This window comes from Podarcis bocagei (assembly GCF_964188305.1).
Source record: "Podarcis bocagei genome assembly, chromosome: 11".
NCBI classification, from domain to species: Eukaryota; Metazoa; Chordata; class Lepidosauria; order Squamata; family Lacertidae; genus Podarcis; species Podarcis bocagei.
This window is the reverse complement of record NC_138136.1, coordinates 47,986,579-48,005,382: the sequence shown is the minus strand read 5'-3', so window position 1 is coordinate 48,005,382 and position 18,804 is coordinate 47,986,579. Positions and strand designations below refer to the sequence as shown.

The following is an 18,804-nucleotide window of genomic DNA, read 5'->3' as shown; positions in this document are numbered from 1 at the left end:
TTTAAAGTTTGTGGGGTTGTAATATAACCTAAGAAAGAGATGACAGAACCACATTTGAATGCCTCTGTCCATGATAATACAGGACTGCTTACTTGATAGGAAGCAGAGTCAATGACAACTGTGGTATATTCCCCATAAAGGAGAAGGGCCACATCACATAGCACATGCTTTACATTCAGAAGACCCCAGGTTCAATTTGTCATTGACTCTGCTTCCTATCATGTAAGGAGTTCTGTATTATCATGGACAGAGGCACTCTGGGTAGGTGAAGAGTAGGCCCTAACACTTTTATGATGGTCACATTTAATAAGCAGTAGAGGAACACGTTCATTTATCATAGACTCTAAAAATCAGTTTATAATTGTTTTATCATGTTTTGTAGTGTAAATAATCCAGGAGTTAAAGTGTATTTGCAAACTGAAGTAACTCTTGTACATGAAAATGACTTTGGAGTAAATTCAACTATATGCAACTCAAAATACAGTTGATAAATTCAGCTATATGTAATTCAAAATGTAGTTGGCTTGGAATATGGAAATGCCCTGCTTCATTTCCAGTAACAAGAACTTATATCAATATATTCTAAAATACTAGTGTCTTATTTATTTAAGAAAATCTATATCCCTCCTTTCTGTTGCTGTAAAAATGCTCAAGACAGCTTTCATCAATTAAAAATATACTAAATAAGCATATCCAACAAACAGTAGAAGCAATGAAACACTTTCTGACATTGTCCTTTTTGGGACTTATTTTCCCACACTCTCTCCTGCCGCACCAGTTTTCTCGGAAATTTTATATAGCACAGTGGTTTCGGGACACTACTATGGAGACTGAGAAAGCAATGAAAACTCAGAAGGATGATGATTCATCTGAAGGAACACACCATGCAAAAGAAATCGAGACAACGGGACAAATCATGCACAGAGCAGAAAGTCGCAAAAAATTTCTTCGCAACATCATTAAAACGGCACCTTCTCAGTTCAGTACATTAAGGTGAGTTCCACAGATAGTTCATTTTTATTTACTAAACAACATTTGGTGTTCATGTATTGCCATATTCTTCTGTTGATAAGCAAATGCTAAAGCAATATTCTACCCCTTCATTTACAGGATGAATTCTGATACTGTGGACTATGAAGATGCTTGCTTGATTGTTCGCTACTTGGCCTCTATGAGGCCGTTTGCCCAGAGCTTCGATATTTATTTGACACAGGTAAACTGTGCCAGAAGTCTTAGTGAAATACAGTTGGCTTCCTGGTTCCAAACGCTTATGCGGTAGTGTGCAATATCTGTTCATTGTTAAGCGCAGGTATTTAATAGGTCGTGGTAACACCACATGCTTCCATAATTATGTATCAATTCCACAACATTTTTCTTTATCCTGCATGCATTTCACACCTCCTTGAACTCTTATTTCATCTGTGCATTTTTGTAACAAGAACCTTAAGTTAAAAAGGTGTCTTAAAAGGATAATGGTCCTTTGCCTACATATACTTCTTTATTTGCATTCTTGAATTTTAAGGATATTACCTCATAAAGTGTATATTCACACATCATAGTAGAGCAGCCTAATAACTCAAATTAGAAAATAGTTTTAGTAGTTTGCTTGCAGTGCATGGTACTGCCATGATGAATGTCGTAATTCAATAGCTTGATTATATTAATACTTAATAGGAATGCAAGCATGTTTGAATGGGTCACCACGTTAGGTCTCCAGAAGTACAAGTGTACTCCTACTTTGTTTAATTTTTTGGCCTTCATTGTGGTTCTTGACCAGAGTGGATTAAAAATGCAGAAAGAATAATGAATAGCTACTATGGAGGACTTGATCCAAAATTATCACAAAAAATCAAAAGAAAACACATACTTAGATGCCTCTTTAAAGAAGGCAATATCAACAAGCAAGCAGTCATATTTTATATCACTCTGGGCACAATCCACCTAACATTGCTATTGCACAGCCTCCATTCATTTCAAGGGGCAGGCCCTCCACAAATCCACTTACCGGAGCAAATGTCCCTCACCTAGGCTCAGTGCTGTGGCCTAGATGTTCTCTTTACCTTCTCCCTGACCATATTTGATACAAGCAGCCAAGGCTCACTGTAGTGAGTTCCAATGCACTGCTGCATCTGGCCAACAGTGGTATAGACAGGATAGTCTATTTTCCTGCCCCCAAAATCATGCATCTTTGGTGAGGAGGAAGTGCTTTCTCTGTGATGGCCAATGAAAATCCTACCCTCTTACAGTTCAGCCAGCCGTAATATTCTCTGGAGTGGTCTTCAATTCACATCATTCTTGAGAAGTGTCACAGGTAATGGATGCACCTGCCCACCCCATAAGTGAATCAAGTGGGACACAGGGTGCCCCTACCCAGTCTCCTTTTGGAATAAGCTGGGCTTTGGAGCAGGCAAACACTTTCTGCTTCTGCCAGTTTCAAATGTCAGCAAGACGTAAGGCACCTCTTGCCCCCAGTCCTCCACATATGCAAGTGTGCACATGTTAAAGGATTTGAAGGAGGGGAATATTTTAAATAATGGCTTGGCTACTGAATTGTGGCAAAACATGTGGACCTTTCACATGGAGTGAAATGGGGTGGTGCAATTAATATGTTTGACTGAGTGCCCCTTTGGTGAGGTTATGTTAGATTTCTGGTAGCTGGTTTTTCATTTTACTTCAATTCTAGCATGTTTCCTCACTTCATTTTTGTTCGTTAAACATTGCATGCTACTTTTCAAAAGCAAATAAAATGCCATTTTTTTGTTTTCTTATTAGATTCTGCGTGTGCTTGGTGAAAATGCAATTGCTGTTCGAACAAAAGCCATGAAGTGTTTGTCTGAGGTTGTTGCTGTAGATCCCAGCATTCTAGCCAGGGTAAACAAAGAAAACACTCTGTAACCATACACACATTTTTCTCACAAGCAGCTTTTATGGTTTCCCTCACTTTGTGTTTCTTTCTTGCTTGTTGCTTATAGCTTGACATGCAACGTGGTGTCCATGGACGGTTGATGGACAATTCCACTAGTGTACGAGAAGCAGCCGTGGAATTACTTGGTCGGTTTGTGCTTTGTCGACCACAGCTTGCTGAACAGTATTATGACATGCTGATTGAGCGAATACTGGTATGGCTGCTTTTAAATTATAACGTTTTATGTACAATTTTTACATAGCTCTTTATGATGAAATAAATATGATGGTCCTCTGTTCACCTCTGTTGAAACATAGTTTCTGACAAGCATCTCAAACTGCAATAGTGAGCATTAAGAAGATTTTTTTCTCCATTTGTAAGGATTTTACACTGTTTTAGCTTATTAATCATAGTACTGTGTGGTCTTGTTTTAATAGACATTATATTAGTTATCTGTTGCTAATCAGCTTATTATAGCTGCCCTATGTGTTGTAAGATGGGTAACATGCTGATTTTTCCCCCAGTATTAAAATTTTTCTTTCTTTTGCTTCTTCAGGATACTGGTATTAGTGTCAGAAAAAGAGTCATAAAGATTCTTAGGGATATCTGCATTGAACAACCAACATTTCCCAAAATTACAGAAATGTGTGTGAAGATGATTCGCAGAGTCAACGATGAAGAAGGCATTAAGGTACAGTAAACAAATCACTTACTACAGGGGTGAGCAGCCTCTGACCTGTGCGCCCATCTTGGTTGGCAGGGGTTCCAATTTTGCCTGTGAGGTCATTTCCCTCAAACCAGGCCCACCTGTCCATCCACTGAAGTCATGGCATGCTGCTAAGGCAGGATTAAACCCTGTCCTCATGCCCATCAGCTGACATCCTGCCCTTAGCAGCATGCCATGTTTCCAGCAAGTAACAGGATTGTGCAGCCGGGACAGCGGGACTGAGCAGGGATTAAAGGACTTCTCAAAAGCAGTGTTTGGATCTCCTGTGAGCAGTGGGTGGTTGCTGCTTCAGCAGGGTGGGGGTTGCTTGACTGAGGCTATATTGGTGCTGATTTCCCTTCCATTCAAGTTGAACTGCTAGTGATGTGTGTCTAGTGGATTGTGCTTTTTCTAGACTCTTGTTGGTACTTTAGAGACTCTGGAAAACTACTTTTACCTAATCAATATCTATCCATTTTATTTCCAGAAACTGGTAAATGAGACATTCCAGAAGCTGTGGTTTACTCCAACTCCCCATAATGACAAAGAAGCAATGACCAGGAAAATATTGAACATTACAGATGTGGTATGAGAGTGCTATTGTTCCCATTGACTAATGTATCAATTGTGATAAATTGAGTTGTGTCTGACGTGTTCTAATTTTGTTATTGTCCTTGACATGATTGGTGATTATCCTCTGTCCCTAGTGTTGGTTTATTCTTTAAAGACTGAGAGTTCTCATACTGTAGCGCTCAAGCAAATGTTGCAGTTTGCACACATCTCCCTTGATACATGTAAAATACTCTGGGTCTTTAGTGAGGTTCCCTATAACTAACCAACTATTCTGGTATAGCATGTATGTAGGATTGAAGTTGATTAAGTAAACATAACGTTAAATGGATTCAGATATTTTCAAGAGAGTTTAACAATACTCCTGCAGTACAGTGGTACCTCGAGTTACAAACGTCTCAGCTTACAAATGCTTCAAGTTACAAACTCCGCTAACCTGAAAGAGTTACCTCGAGTTGAGAACTTTGTCCCAGGATAAGAATGGAAATTGTGTGCTGGTGGTGCAGCAGCAGCAAGAGGCCCCATTAGCGGAAGCACGCCTCTGGTTAAGAACAGTTTCAGGTTAAGAATGGACCTCCGAAACAAATTAAGTTTGTAACTAGAGGTACCACTGTATAATATTTTTATAGTTTTCATTTATATAAAGCAGATTTCACGTTTATTTGACATTGTTTCAAAAAACATTTGGTCTGCTTTGGTCTTAAGTTGATGATTAATGAACTTAGATGGTGTTTCAAATATTTGAGATGCTATTCAGAAACCTATTAGTACTATGAATGAGCATGTCACTTTACAGAGCCTAATAGGAAAGAGGTCCCTGCTTCAAAAATAATGTAGGTTAGACAGAGTGAAGCGACAGTAACATAAAGCAATAGTCATAAGGTTAGAAAAAACTTACATTTGGTATATTACTATTGTGGGTGGCGCTGTGGTCTAAACCACTGAGCCTCTTGGGCAGTTCGCAGTTGGCAGTTCGAATCCGCATGACAGGGTGAGCTCCTGTTGCTCTCTCCCAGCTTCTGCCAGCCCAGCAGTTCTAAAGCACACTAGTGCAAGTAGATAAATAGGTACCACTGCGGCAGGAAGGTAAATGGAGTTTCCGTGTATTCTGGCTTCCATCACGGTGTTCTGTTGTGCCAGAAGCAGTTTAGTCATGCTAGCCACATGACCTGGAAAGCTGTCTGTGGACAAACACTGACTCCCTTGGCCTGAAGCGAGATGAGAGCTGCACCCCATAGTCACCTTTGACTGGACTTAGCTGTCCAGGAGTCCTTTACCTTTTCTTATTGATGTTTTAATATTCACATATGTTACTGTAGAAAAGTTACATGCAAATGAATTTTCATTTTCTCTTAGGTTGCAGCTTGTAGAGATACAGGGTATGATTGGTTTGAACAGCTTCTTCAAAATGTAAGTAACTGTTCAGATAACTTAAATTTTTCTAAAAATGGAACTCCCTCAGTTTGAGGTTTATACTGAATGGGGTAGGCTGTGGAATGGGAGTTTGAAGGTGAAGGTGGATTCTTGAGGTTGCTTCCAGAAATGGGAGCAAGACCTTTTGGGGAAGCCATTTCAGAGAGGGGGTTGCCAGGAGGGTGTGAGGAAAGTCACCCTCCTCCAACCCCACTACACACACTTTTCTTTTGCTCCAATGCACTGCTTGTAAATTATTGGCCTATTGACAGTTGCTTCCCGTGTGTGGCAGAAATATAGTTCTTTCCTATTTTTACATGCTTTCATATGAAGATGGCTTGTATATTCTCAGAATCTAGCCATGAGTATCAACATTGTCCATATTGTATATCTTTGTAGTTGCTAAAATCTGAAGAAGATGCTTCATATAAGCCTGTAAAGAAAGCCTGTACTCAGCTTGTGGATAATTTGGTTGAACACATTCTGAAGTATGAAGAATCTCTGGCAGGTAAAACAGTTATTTACATTCCATTCATAAGCTATGTAGAATTTTTTGTGGGTAGCAGAGCTCCAGGTGGAATTCAAGTTACCCTTCCACATGACTGTATGAATTATTGCAGAAGTGTGTTCCTATATAAACCTCATGTAGTGAGGTGTGTGCCTCCAACACTGTTAGCTTTCAGGAGGAATTTGAGAACATTCCTGTATACCAGGCATTTGGTGGCTAAAGAATACTGTAAGGGCCATCCTGAGATCACTGGATGAAATATTTTTACCTGTAACTTTTTAGGTATTTTTAATGGTAACTGTTTTAGAATGCTTTTTAAAATTTGTTGTGGATGAGTTTGTTGTCTTGGTCCCCTTAGAGGGGAAGAGTGGCAGATAAATTCAATAAATGAAATACACTTGATCATGTGATTGTGTAGCTAGAAAGCAGGCACAGGAGGACCTGTTCACATTGAGCGAAAGCTTCTTATGACCCAGCCTTCAGAACTATATCCCTTACAAAATGAAGCACACAGTGCACATTTTATGGTCTTAAACTGAATTGCAATAGTTCTTTACTTGTGGAATCAAAACCCATCTAAATAATGTTCCCATGGAAGCTTTGAGTGTTGCAGGGGAAGCAGATGTTTCATGTCAAACCAGAAAGTAGACAGGAACAGGATAATAGACAGCTCCAAGGGGGCACTGTTGGATGAAACATTCTCCTCCTAAGGCATCTACACCTTGCTGGTGGAGCTGGCTGGTTTGTTAAAGGGCCCTTGCCTTATTTTGTAGCCATTGACTTCTGCAAGACTGAAGTACAGTAGGGCACTCATCCTCGAGTCAGAGGAGGATGGTAGCACTGTGCCCTCTGATGGGTGAAGGGGGGCAAATGAGATATTCACAGTTCTCCCCTCCCCAGGAAGCAGCACATGGACCTGGCCATTGCAAGCAGCTTCGGTTCTAATTCTGCTTGTTGATTTAATTGTCCATAATATATCCAGGACGCACATGATACTAAATAATACTAACAGTTTTTGTATATTTGAACATCTTAATGGAATATTAGTTAAGTGTGTTTGTGTGTGCATATGTATACTTACATTTTTTTCTTTATTTTTCAGATTCCGACAATAAGGGTGTGAATTCAAGTTGCTTGGTAGCTTGCATAACCACTTTGTTCTTATTCAGCAAAATCAGGCCCCAGTTAATGGTCAAACATGCCATGACCATGCAGCCATATCTTACCACTAAATGCAGTGTAAGTACTCCTTACTGTTTCCCCACATTGCCTCTGCTTATGTTATGTGAAACTCATGATTTGAAGTGAAAATTGGAAACAGAAAAGTTATTGGCTTTCCCTATTGACTTTTAGGCACCAGACCTAGGTAACCTATTTCCCGAGGAATCGGGGGTTGCCCTGATTTACTCCTTTATTTTTATATTGGTTATCTGCATAGGAAACAGTTGTAAACATCTTGCTGCTTTTAAATTTGCAAACTGGAGATCACGGGTTGGGAAAAAGGTTGATAGTCCTCTCTTGTGCCTCAGAAAGCATTCCTTTTCAGGCAGATTACTCTTCTTTAATTCAGGGTAGCTTCAAACCTTATGTGCCCAATAGGTTTGCATGGTCTCCAATGCTTCCCTTGGCAAATGGGTAAAGTGTGATAACATGCAGACACTGTGTGTACACATCAGAAGGGACCTTATTAGACAAATATCTACATGTTAGTCTTATGTGCTTTTTTGTTTGCTTCAGGGCAGTTTCAGCTCCAGGTTTTGGAGATGGTTTCCATGCCCCTCCCCCAGTAAGCCTATCTCCTCACTGCATCAGGTCTAGGGACCCTTTACTGTGAGCTCTGTTGGGGTATGGGCCCTTCTCATATGCCCATTCGTGTCAACCCCTGCTGATGCTAGTTTAACATTTATTTATTTATAATAAAGTTGCTAACTGTTTAAACTCACATCCTGGCAACTGTTTTTTTCTATCTGCAATATAATTTTTAATATTCCATTCAAGGTGTATTTGTAAACAGATGGAATTGATCACTAGGAGTGATTGTTACTCACTTTATTCAGATATGTAGTAGTATAACAGCACAAGAAGAGTGAAGAAGCTTAACCATATGCAATATTTTTCTGTAGAGTCAAAATGATTTCATGGTGATCTGCAACGTTGCAAAAATTTTAGAATTAGTAGTGCCACTGATGGAACATCCGAGTGAGACTTTCCTTGCTACTATTGAAGAAGATCTCATGAAGCTTATAATCAAATATGGCATGACAGTAAGGTTTAATTTCTACTTCAAACTCAATTTGCATTAGCACGGTACTCATGTTAAATAAGACTTGACTTCATATTTTTGTAATGGTTTTTACTGCACTTTATTTTCATTAGTCTTCTTATAGAGATGTTAGTTTTCTTATAGAGAAGAAAGCTAGAAATATATTAGAATAAAATTGTATTCTCATAATAGCCCCAGAGCTTTCAGCTTTTGACATCTGCTAAAATAAGAGCAAGATGTTGATTTCTCCACAGACTGCTTTGTATTGTCTTAGAAATTACTTCTAACAAAATCTAATGTGTTCTGCTTTGTTTCTAGGTAGTGCAACACTGTGTCAGCTGTCTTGGGGCTGTTGTAAACAAGGTCACTCAGAATTACAAATTTGTATGGGCCTGCTTTAATAGATACTATGGTAAGTAAATTTTTATGCAGAATTTTCATTATTTGAAAGTTAATTAAACATCTAATAGGAAAAGAAACTATGAAGACAAGTATTCTTCATTTTTTGCAGGTGCACTTTCAAAATTAAAAAGTCAACATCAAGAAGACCCAAACAGCACTATACTTACAGCAAATAAACCAGCACTCCTTAGATCCCTTTTCACTGTTGGTGCACTGTGTCGGCATTTTGATTTTGATCAAGAAGATTTTAAAGGCAACAGCAAGGTAAACATTCAGTATTTATTTGCTTACTACTATATTTGGATAGACTGACATTTTGGGGAAAAATAAACTTAGATGAGCAGATTTTCCTATGTGATTGCTTTTTAAATGAATGAAAATTTTCCCAAGCTTTTTCCCCTGAATTATCCACATTGTTTCCCCTTTAAATAGGTTAACATTAAGGATAAAGTACTTGAGCTGCTGATGTATTTTACCAAACATTCAGATGAGGAGGTACAAACAAAAGCCATTATTGGTCTAGGTAAGAACCTCGAAATACTGTGATATTAGATGCACACAGATTTGCCTATAGTGGAATTCTGCTACCAAAGTTCTGTTGGTGGAAGCAAGAAAGATAGCTTCTGCTGATTTCTGCTTTCCCCTGCAGCCTCCTACATGCCCCATCTGCTCCAGAGAGTTGGTAGATGGCAGGTGGAACTGGAAATTTGCAAGGGAAAGGAGAAATTGGTGGAAAATGCCTCCTGTCCCGCCTCCAGAAGTAACCTGCACTGGATTGAAGTTGTTTTGATAATAGAAGTTACCTTTGCATTTGCTGAACAGACACTCAGGATTAATTATGAGTTCTTGGTTATGATGATTCAGAGCAATTGCTATTCAAATATAGGCAGTGACCATTTTGTGCTGACATGATGTCCTTTTGGATCCAGAAGGGGGCGGAACAGGGGCAGGACAGAATAATATGCACTCTGCCGACACGCACAAGGGCCAGGAATGGAACCCCTATGTAGAATGGTCGACACCATGAGAATTTGCTTCTGTGTTGAGATAGATCATTGTAAGAGTTCAGTTCTATGCAAGCAAGTTTTACACTTCAGAGAAATTATGATGCTTCTAAAATGGGCTAGTACCCACTTTGTGTATCTATATACTTTTTGTGTCCTGTCGTAAGGCAGCTAATATTATTCCACAATGTGCCACAGTATCTTTTCAAAAGGAATTTGAAATAAAGTTGCCTGCAAATATGAATGTGGCCTTTTATAAACACTCAGGACTTTCTTTTAAAATCTGCTTCAGTAAAAGGATATACCAAATTGTATCATCTTATTTTCTTTCAGGGTTTGCATTCATACAACACCCAGGTCTAATGTTTGAACAAGAAGTGAAAACATTATACAACAGCATACTCTCTGATAAGAACAGCTCAGTAAACTTAAAAATCCAGGTGTTAAAAAATCTCCAAACATACCTCCAAGAGGAAGATACACGGATGCAACAGGCAGATAGAGAATGTGAGTGATGAGCATTGTTGCACTTTAAGTAAACGTTTTAAAGAAGTAATTAATATCAAGTAACTGCAACTTAGTTTTCAGTTCCATCTCTGATGATGTTTTCACAAAGAGCTTTCTGTGCATTGAAAACTTTACAGATAATGGGATAACAAACTAGGAAAGATCTATACGTGCAGCAGAATGAAATGGTTGAATGCAGTTTAAGCAGTAAACCTAAGGTGTATAATCACATTTTGAATGCACCCCCCAAAGTAAAAACATATTTGCAAGAAGAAAAGTGGCGTAGCAGTGAAAGTGCTGTGCCAGAACTGTGTGTGTGTTGCTTTTCAGAGAAGGTTTCTTGAGAGGGAGCATTAAAAGCATAGCAACTACCACCTGGAGTATGAAGTGGTACAGTCTCCTCTTCCACTTTAGCCTTTTTCATATGTAGAAAAGGACTTAAACAATGGCTGTTAAAAGTAGTTTCTCCATCATTGGAGGCAGCTACCCTGGAGTGGATTACTCCTCCCACTTGCTTCAGCAGGCGGGGCTTATGCAAATTATTCAAAGAACCTTTGTCAATGGCAGTTGCAAAAGTAACTGCTGTTTTCCAGTTTCTCACCTACTTGCTCTAGAGTGATGGGGCTTCTGAGGAGCTCTGGCTCAGTTTTCAACTATACTTGGATTTTTTCGAGCAATTGCTGCAAACTCTCTCCCCCCCCCCCCAAACTTTGAATTGGTGGCAGGTTCTTTTAGAAGAAAGACTTATCTGGATAGTTAAACTAGAAGGCACTTCCCCTTCCAGTCTTTCTTCTACCTCTGTAGTAAACCACAACAGAAATGATATTGTGTGGTTTCATATCCTGAAATAAGCAATGCTTTTCTCCTGTAGAGGTAATGAAACTTTAAGCATTTGCAGCTGAAAACAACAAAGAAGTTTATGCTCCTCCATGTTTTTGACACAGGTATCAAGCTTGGGCTTAAACTGTATCTTTTGATCTTCAGCGGTGATGGTATTTCTGAAGAGGCCTTTCAGTCATCCCAATTACTGAGGAGGCACATGCTGAAATGTTGTGATGTTATATTGATGAAATGAGTTAGTAGGGAAGAATGAGATGCTGTTTCTGTGTTTCCAGCAAAGCATACAAATGTTGGACCAGGGATTTGGTTAGGAAGGAGTTAAGCAGTACGACTAAAAAATTGCACATACCTCCTTAGGAAGCCTGTTCCCAACCTGTGTTCCATATAGTATGAAAAACCATATACATGTATATAATGTGATAAAAAGTGTTGATAAAACATCTCCTTTCGTTTGTTTTTTTCATAGGGAAAAAGGTAGCAAAGCAGGAAGATCTGAAAGAAATGGGTGATATTTCCTCAGGGATGAGCAGCTCTATCATGCAGCTCTATCTCAAACAGGTCCTTGAGGCATTCTTTCACACGCAGTCCAGCGTCCGTCATTTCGCACTCAATGTTATTGCACTGACATTAAACCAGGGTCTTATCCATCCAGTTCAGGTATGCAATTGCATAATTTGGGCTGCTATCCTATATACACCTGCTTTGGAGTAAAATAAAAAATGTATTCACAAAAACCTTTTGCACATGTTAATCTGCAAATTAATTTACGATTTCAGTAATACATTAATGAGCTGTTTATTTGCAGACTGATAGACAATAACACAGGAACTGGTGGTTTTCTTTCATAGAATCTGTAACCTCTTAAGAGGTGCTCCAAAAAAGGTTCAAAGTTTCAAAAACGACCACCTGTTTAAACTGTTGTGCTATTATTTGAGTGACTTTTTCAGGTATTATTGATTCTACTTTGCTGTTCTTAACTGAAATTAAGAAGTGAATTATACAGTTTTCACAGTGTAGCTCTGTGGTGTTCGCATAGCCTTTCCAGACCTCTTTTTATGGTGCTCTGCAGGCTATGGATATTTGTAGCATGTCAAACATGTACAACATAAAAGGAGGAAAATATAGACATCTGCAGGCATATGTGAAGATTTTACATTAAGTGTCTATCTGTCTTTCAGTGTGTGCCATACTTAATAGCTATGGGCACAGATCCAGAACCTTCTATGAGGAACAAAGCAGACCAGCAGCTGGTGGAGATTGACAAAAAATATGCTGGATTTATTCATGTATGTATGCTTCTGTTTGTTGTGCTTATTTTTGTTCCTTTCCAGTGAAGCCATTCAGTAATTACTTCCAAAATGGGGAACCAACCAACAAACCAGTCATTTATTATATGGTCACAGACCTGCTAATAAAATGGGGAACGGTGGTGGAATGTATTTACTGACTAGTACAATTTGATCTGATATTAAATCCTGTTTTGGAAGTAATGACCAACTGTAGCTTACATTTATCAAGATCTGTGCACAGGGAAGAGATGATGCCTGATGCACAATCCTAGCTTGCTAAATTGTGGTTAACAAACTGGGAATGTAGATATGAACTCTGCCTCAATTCACATTATAACAAAAATGCTTGCATTTCAACTAGAACAGCTCTAGAAAACGCACATATATTTTCTCTTCCTTGGCCTAGAAAGGCTACAAATATTAAAAACACAAATAATTCCCCTAACTGCAGCATGTATATCAGTGTGTCAAAATTGTGCATGTTTGCTATAAAAAAGCAAATGATTTGAAAATTGTTCACTAGAAAGCTATTGGGGAAACTGAAACAGATAAGTTTGAGCTCAAATCTTTGTGGCAACCTCTTTCTGTTTCTCCTAAGCAAAATGAAGACTTATAAATGTTTTTAACTTCAGATGAAAGCAGTGGCTGGTATGAAGATGTCATACCAGGTGCAGCAAGCAATCAACACTTGCCGTAAAGATCCTGTGAGGGGTTTTAGGCATGATGAATCCAGCAGTGCTTTGTGCTCACACCTTTACTCCATGATCCGAGGAAACCGACAACACCGACGAGCCTTTCTCATTTCCTTACTCAACCTCTTTGATGACACAGCTGTGAGTCTAATGCAGACCTTTTCTGTACTCTTTTTAAAAAGTGCTTTTGATGAAGTATGATCTGCTTTGGAGAGAATATTTGGTTTTGAAAATAGTATAAAAGTTGCAGTATAATAACTACATAGAAATTAAGTAGTGACATGTTGAACTTTGGCATTTTTTTTTATTTCTTTCATTGTCTTGAGCAGCCGTCCCCAATCATGTGCCCTCCAGATATTTTAGACTACAATTCCCATCATCCTTAACCATTGGTTATGCTAGCTGGGGCTGATGGGGGTTCAGATCATCTAGAGGGCACCAGGTTGGGGGAGGCTGGCCTGGAGAATTGCTAACAAAAATGAAGTTGCATTCCCCCTACACAGTGCTAAACTTGATTCAATAATATTTATAGGTTTTCCTAAATGCGGGATTCCATCCTTAGGGTTAACAAGGCAGTTGCTTGGTCAGATTTGAGTTTTCACTTCTTCTCCTTGACAGGAGTGAAACCCATCCCTCTCTCTTCCCAGAATGTTTTGTGGCTTTCCTGGTTCATCTTAGCTTCCTTCCAATGCCAAAAGAGCTCTATGTTTTTTTTGGCACAGCCCCTGTATTTATAGTTGGAGTGGGTAGAGGCACCAGGAGACAGAATCCATTCCTTCTGTGATGTTTCAGTGGCTACAATTGCAAGAGCTTTTCATGCTCATAACTTGGAATAGGCATAATGGTTTGTATTCAAAGTAGTAGGAATCCACTACTTTGCCTTTGCACAACGGAATCTCCTCCATGCCGTCTAAATGTGCCAACTCTATAGGGCTGAGATGTCTTCAGCCACCCCCCACCCAAAGAATCTATTGGGACAGGGCTGAGCCTACCAATCTTGAGGGGCCAGGTCTTGCAATGGTTGTGGGCCTTGCGGCACACGCGATGTCACACTTGGAAATCCCCCCTCCCCAGAAAAATGTTGGGTGGAACTCACTGGATACTGTATTCAAGGAGCAAGAATGTGGCATGGAGCTCATTGAGCACAGAAATGATTGTATATGTGTGTTTGTCTGTTATTATTTTCTTCTACTTCCACAGAAAACGGAGGTGAATCAGCTTTTGTACATAGCAGACAATCTAGCCTGTTTTCCTTACCAAACCCAGGAAGAGCCACTTTTTATAATGCACCATATAGACATCACATTATCAGTTTCTGGTAGTAACCTTCTCCAGTCATTTAAGGAGGTAAGTGGAATTATATTATACAACATTGCCTCTCTCCTCCACAAAAATAGCTGTTTACTTGGCCGTTTTCCTATGTCGTGAAGGCTGAAATTTCAATTCAGTGGAGCAGGGTCAAGATATTAACTAATATGCATGAAATTTCAGATACAGTGGTGCCTCGCAAGACGAAAAGAATCCGTTCTGTGATTCTCTTCGTCTAGCGGTTTTTTCGTCTTGCGAAGCAAGCCCATTGACGGATTAGCGCTATTAGCGGCTTATCGGATCAGCTGATAAGCGGCTTAGAAAGGGGGGGGGACCCCCGCAGGAACTCGCAAGACATTTTCGTCTTGCGAAGCAAGCCCATAGGAGATTCGTTTTGCGAAGCACCTCCAAAACGGAAAACTCTTTCGTCTAGCGAGTTTTCCGTCTTGCGAGGCATTCGTTTTGCGGGGCATAGCTAGACGAAAGAGTTTTCCGTTTTTTGAGTCATTCCGCAAGACGAATTTCCCTATGGGCTTGCTTTGCAAGACGAAACGTCTTGCGAGTTCTTGCGAGTTTGTTTGCTTTTTCTTAAAGCCGCTAAGCCGTTAATAGCCGCTAAGCCATTAATAGCCGCTAAGCTGCTAATAGCCGTGCTTCGCAAGACGAAAAAACCACAAGACGAAGAGACTCGCGGAATGGATTAATTTCGTCTTGCGAGGCACCACTGTATAATCCCTAGTTTAGTAAGATAACACCTTTGGAGCAGGCATTTTTTTTAAAAAAAGTTTATGAACCACCCTACTGCCCTACCCTCCGCTGGGCTTTCCTGGTCCTGGAAAGTCGTCTTATGTGAAAAAAATGAGACTAGGCTGAGTAGATTAGGCCTTGCCTTGTCTTCACCCCCTGCACGCAGCCAATTTTTATTGATTTTACTGCTGTGGGTTTTTTTGTTTTGTTTTTTGTTTTGGTAAACCACTTTGCAGGTTTTAAAAAATAAATTTTATTAAATAAATAAACAATAATTATAAATAAAATAACACAAGCCAAAACACATGCATCCTGTAGATTTAAGTATCTGTCCATAGTTGCCTACTTGTTATCAGAGGCCCGGAATCCACATTCCTTTGTAAGAAAATATGAAATAACATAAAACAATTTTTGCAGGCAAATAAATAAATAAATGTGTTGGGGGGGCAAGAAATTTTCCACACTGGGTAGCACATGACCTTCCTACGCCTCTGCCTTACGATGGCTTTGCCTCAAATCTACCTAGTCTAGGCAGAAACATGGTATTAGGAAAGCCAGACAAGAGTGTATGTCTGTGTACTGTAACCAGATCCATGAACCCTATTGCTGTTTTCCGAACGTGCCACAAATCTTGTGCCTACCAGCTGGGGCCCTGCACTCCCACTGCAGATTGATCACCCATACATTAAAAAAGAAATGCTGCAACCATGTAAGGGGCTGCTGGTAATCAAGTTAAGCAATCCTGTCGTCTTGTGGGACGCATTGAATGTATTCTGAGTTGAATATTTAATAGCTTAGATGTGTGTGTAGTTTCTTTGAGCCTGCTTTCCCAAAATCTCACCACTTAATTTCTCTTGATAGTTCATACGGGTGAATGACTACATGTCAGAACGGTTTTCAAATCCCTTTTTATAATATATTGATAATGGTGTTTGCTATTTTTCTAAACTACCTGCCATTTTCTTTCAGTCTATGGTGAAATATAAAAAAGAAAGGAAGCCATCATCTGATGAAGAGAGTGAGAGTGAAAGTAACAGTGAAAGTGACAGCGACAGTGAGGAGGAAGTTCACAAACCCCGAAAGTTGCGAAAACGTGCAGAGTCTGATTCAGATACTGATGAAGAAAATGATATAAATGCTGTCATGAAATGTTTGCCAGACAATTCAGCTCCTCTCATTGAATTTGCAAATGTTTCCCAGGGCATATTGTTGCTGTTGATGTTAAAACAGCATTTGAAGAACCTCTGTGGATTTTCTGACAGGTGAGGAGCATTCATGTTTTGCTTACTTTATCTCAGGAGTGGGGAAGCTTTTCAGTCTGGGAGCTGCATTCTTTTGCGAGCAAGTTCTAGGGTGTGCATGGCAGTGATGGGTGGGGCTGGAAGCAAAACTTGGTGGAGCAAGGGATGTGACTCTTGCTATAGGTTACATTCCAGCCATGCGAAAGTCAGATCTTTCCTCCTGCACACCCAACCCATCTCTCCAACCTTTATTCAGGCAAGCAAAACTATTATCACAGTTCAGATGCACACCTCACAGAGTGTTTGTTGTGGGGGGGGGGGGAGGAAGGGAAAGGAAAATGTTAGCCGCTTTGAGACTCCTTCGGGTAGTGATAAAGCAGGATATCAAATCCAAACTCCTCTTCTTCTAAGAATTTTGACCTAAGGGACTCAGAAGAATTGCTTATAGATTCTACTTTCAAAGGATGTGGGGAAATATTATTAACTTCAAGCATTCATTTTGTTTTCTTGATAACAGTAAAATTCAGAAATACTCTCCCTCTGAATCGGCAAAAGTATACGATAAAACAATAAACAGGAAGGCAGGAATTCATTTCCATCCAAAACAGACGCTAGACTTCCTTCGAAGTGATATGGCTCATTCCAAGCTCACAGATGAAGTGAAGAGGAATATAGTCAAACAGTACTTAGATGTAAGTATTGAGAGCCTGCAGAATTTTAAAAAGGTAAAGGTACCCCTGCCTGTACAGGCCAGTCTTGACAGACTCTAGGGTTGTGCGCTCATCTCACTCTAGAGGCCGGGAGCCAGCGCTGTCCGCAGACACTTCCGGGTCACGTGGCCAGCGTGACAAAGCTACTCTGGCGAGCCAGAGCCGCACACGGAAACACCGTTTACCTTCCTGCTAGTAAGCGGTCCCTATTTATCTACATGCACTCGAGGGTGCTTTCGAACTGCTAGGTTGGCAGGCGCTGGGACCGAGCAACGGGAGCTCACCCCGCCGCGGGGATTTGAACCACTGACCATACGATCGGCAAGTCCTAGGCGCTGAGGTTTTACCCACAGCACCACCCGCATCCCCTGCAGAATTTTACTGCCTATCAACTTCCTTATGAAAACGCTTGAACTCTGTTCTGAAATACTTTTAAGTTTTTGTTATTTAGAAGGTGAAATATGAAGAGCAGTGGCTACAGGCTGAAACTGTTTTTTTCTTCAGAGGTGAGGAATGGAGTATGCTGACTTCTTCCACTGCAAGTTGCCCTCTTCAGTTTGCTTGCTGAAGAAATGTGTATCTAATGCACAGAAGTAGGCAAATTAAAGGCTATTGGATGAGCTGCAGGTTGCATCATTTTTCCATTGACAGTGCAATGTCATTGGGTTGGGCTGTCACAGCGAGCTTGAGATGGTCCATGCAAAAATTAACGTGTAGGCTCAAGCTACATGTGACATTGCAGAATTTGCCACTGAGCACAAGCTTTTGCTTTCACACATTACCAACATACCCTAGTGTGCTGTTGTCCCGATCTGGGTTGGGGCCCCCCCATGCCTTCAATCTGCATTATGGCTGCAGGGGAGTCTCTGTTCGTTCTACTGGGAGCTTTCTACCGAACGCAAATTTCATGCATTGGGCCTGGCCCAGAAATGGACCACAGAGCAGGCAAAGAGTCAAAAGACTCCCTCTTGGGTTTGAGTTGGTGTGGTGCTAGCAAAAGTTCCCCACAATTGCCAAAAGTTAACATTGAGGCTCTAACATGTAAGAGATCTAAAAACCTTGCCCCCTTAAGGCCTATTAAGGAAGAGTACAATCCTTGCTTTCTCCAAGAAAAGATGTGTCACATGCTACTAAATTGATAGTGTACTCCACAAATTGTCTTAAGGTTACTCCCATAAGGCTTGGCACGCCATCTCCTTCCTTTTTTTCTTTTCTGTTTTCCTGACTCATCTAATCTTCTTTCCAATATCCTTTCTTAGTTCAAACTTCTCATGGAACACTTGGATCCTGATGAAGAAGAGGAAGATGGAGAAGTGTCAGCTAGCACAAATGCTCGCAACAAAGCTATTACCTCGCTGCTCGGAGGAGGCAGCCCTAAAAACAATGCAGCTGAGACAGAGGATGATGAGAGTGATGGGGAGGATAGAGGAGGAGGCACTTCAGGGGTGAGGCGGAGGAGGAGTCAACGTATTTCGCAGCGTATTACGTAAAATGATTTTATGTGCTTATAATTGTCAGTCTATAATAAAATGTACACTGAGTAATGTAATCAATATGGGAAAAAAAACCATTTTGTAGATAGAAATTCTTAACCGTTTATACACCTTTTTGTAGAAAGTTCTAACAAAAACAATAAAAAACATAGAAGAGATTTTATCTAGCATAAAGTTTAATTTTCCTTTGGAATGTACTGTGTGTA

General features: G+C 40.1%; 1 protein-coding gene across 3 annotated transcripts in view; it reads left to right on the top strand.

Annotated features, from left to right (window-relative positions):
- NIPBL (NIPBL cohesin loading factor) overlaps positions 1-18,804 on the top strand; it is a 131,464-nt gene that overhangs the window by 111,402 nt on the left and 1,258 nt on the right. For 2 of the 3 annotated variants that reach the window (XM_081212578.1, XM_081212576.1), the window contains 21 exons: positions 779-993; positions 1,111-1,213; positions 2,773-2,871; positions 2,973-3,119; positions 3,462-3,596; positions 4,099-4,197; positions 5,538-5,591; positions 5,994-6,102; positions 7,205-7,341; positions 8,226-8,366; positions 8,684-8,777; positions 8,877-9,031; positions 9,200-9,290; positions 10,105-10,278; positions 11,585-11,775; positions 12,297-12,404; positions 13,040-13,240; positions 14,300-14,446; positions 16,124-16,416; positions 16,913-17,087; positions 18,365-18,550. In XM_081212578.1, the coding sequence (XP_081068704.1) occupies positions 779-993; positions 1,111-1,213; positions 2,773-2,871; positions 2,973-3,119; positions 3,462-3,596; positions 4,099-4,197; positions 5,538-5,591; positions 5,994-6,102; positions 7,205-7,341; positions 8,226-8,366; positions 8,684-8,777; positions 8,877-9,031; positions 9,200-9,290; positions 10,105-10,278; positions 11,585-11,775; positions 12,297-12,404; positions 13,040-13,240; positions 14,300-14,446; positions 16,124-16,416; positions 16,913-17,087; positions 18,365-18,550 (3,054 nt within the window). Of the gene's footprint in view, positions 1-778; positions 994-1,110; positions 1,214-2,772; positions 2,872-2,972; positions 3,120-3,461; positions 3,597-4,098; positions 4,198-5,537; positions 5,592-5,993; positions 6,103-7,204; positions 7,342-8,225; positions 8,367-8,683; positions 8,778-8,876; positions 9,032-9,199; positions 9,291-10,104; positions 10,279-11,584; positions 11,776-12,296; positions 12,405-13,039; positions 13,241-14,299; positions 14,447-16,123; positions 16,417-16,912; positions 17,088-18,364; positions 18,592-18,804 lie in introns of all 3 variants that reach the window. The other variant, XM_081212577.1, reaches the window with a different exon arrangement.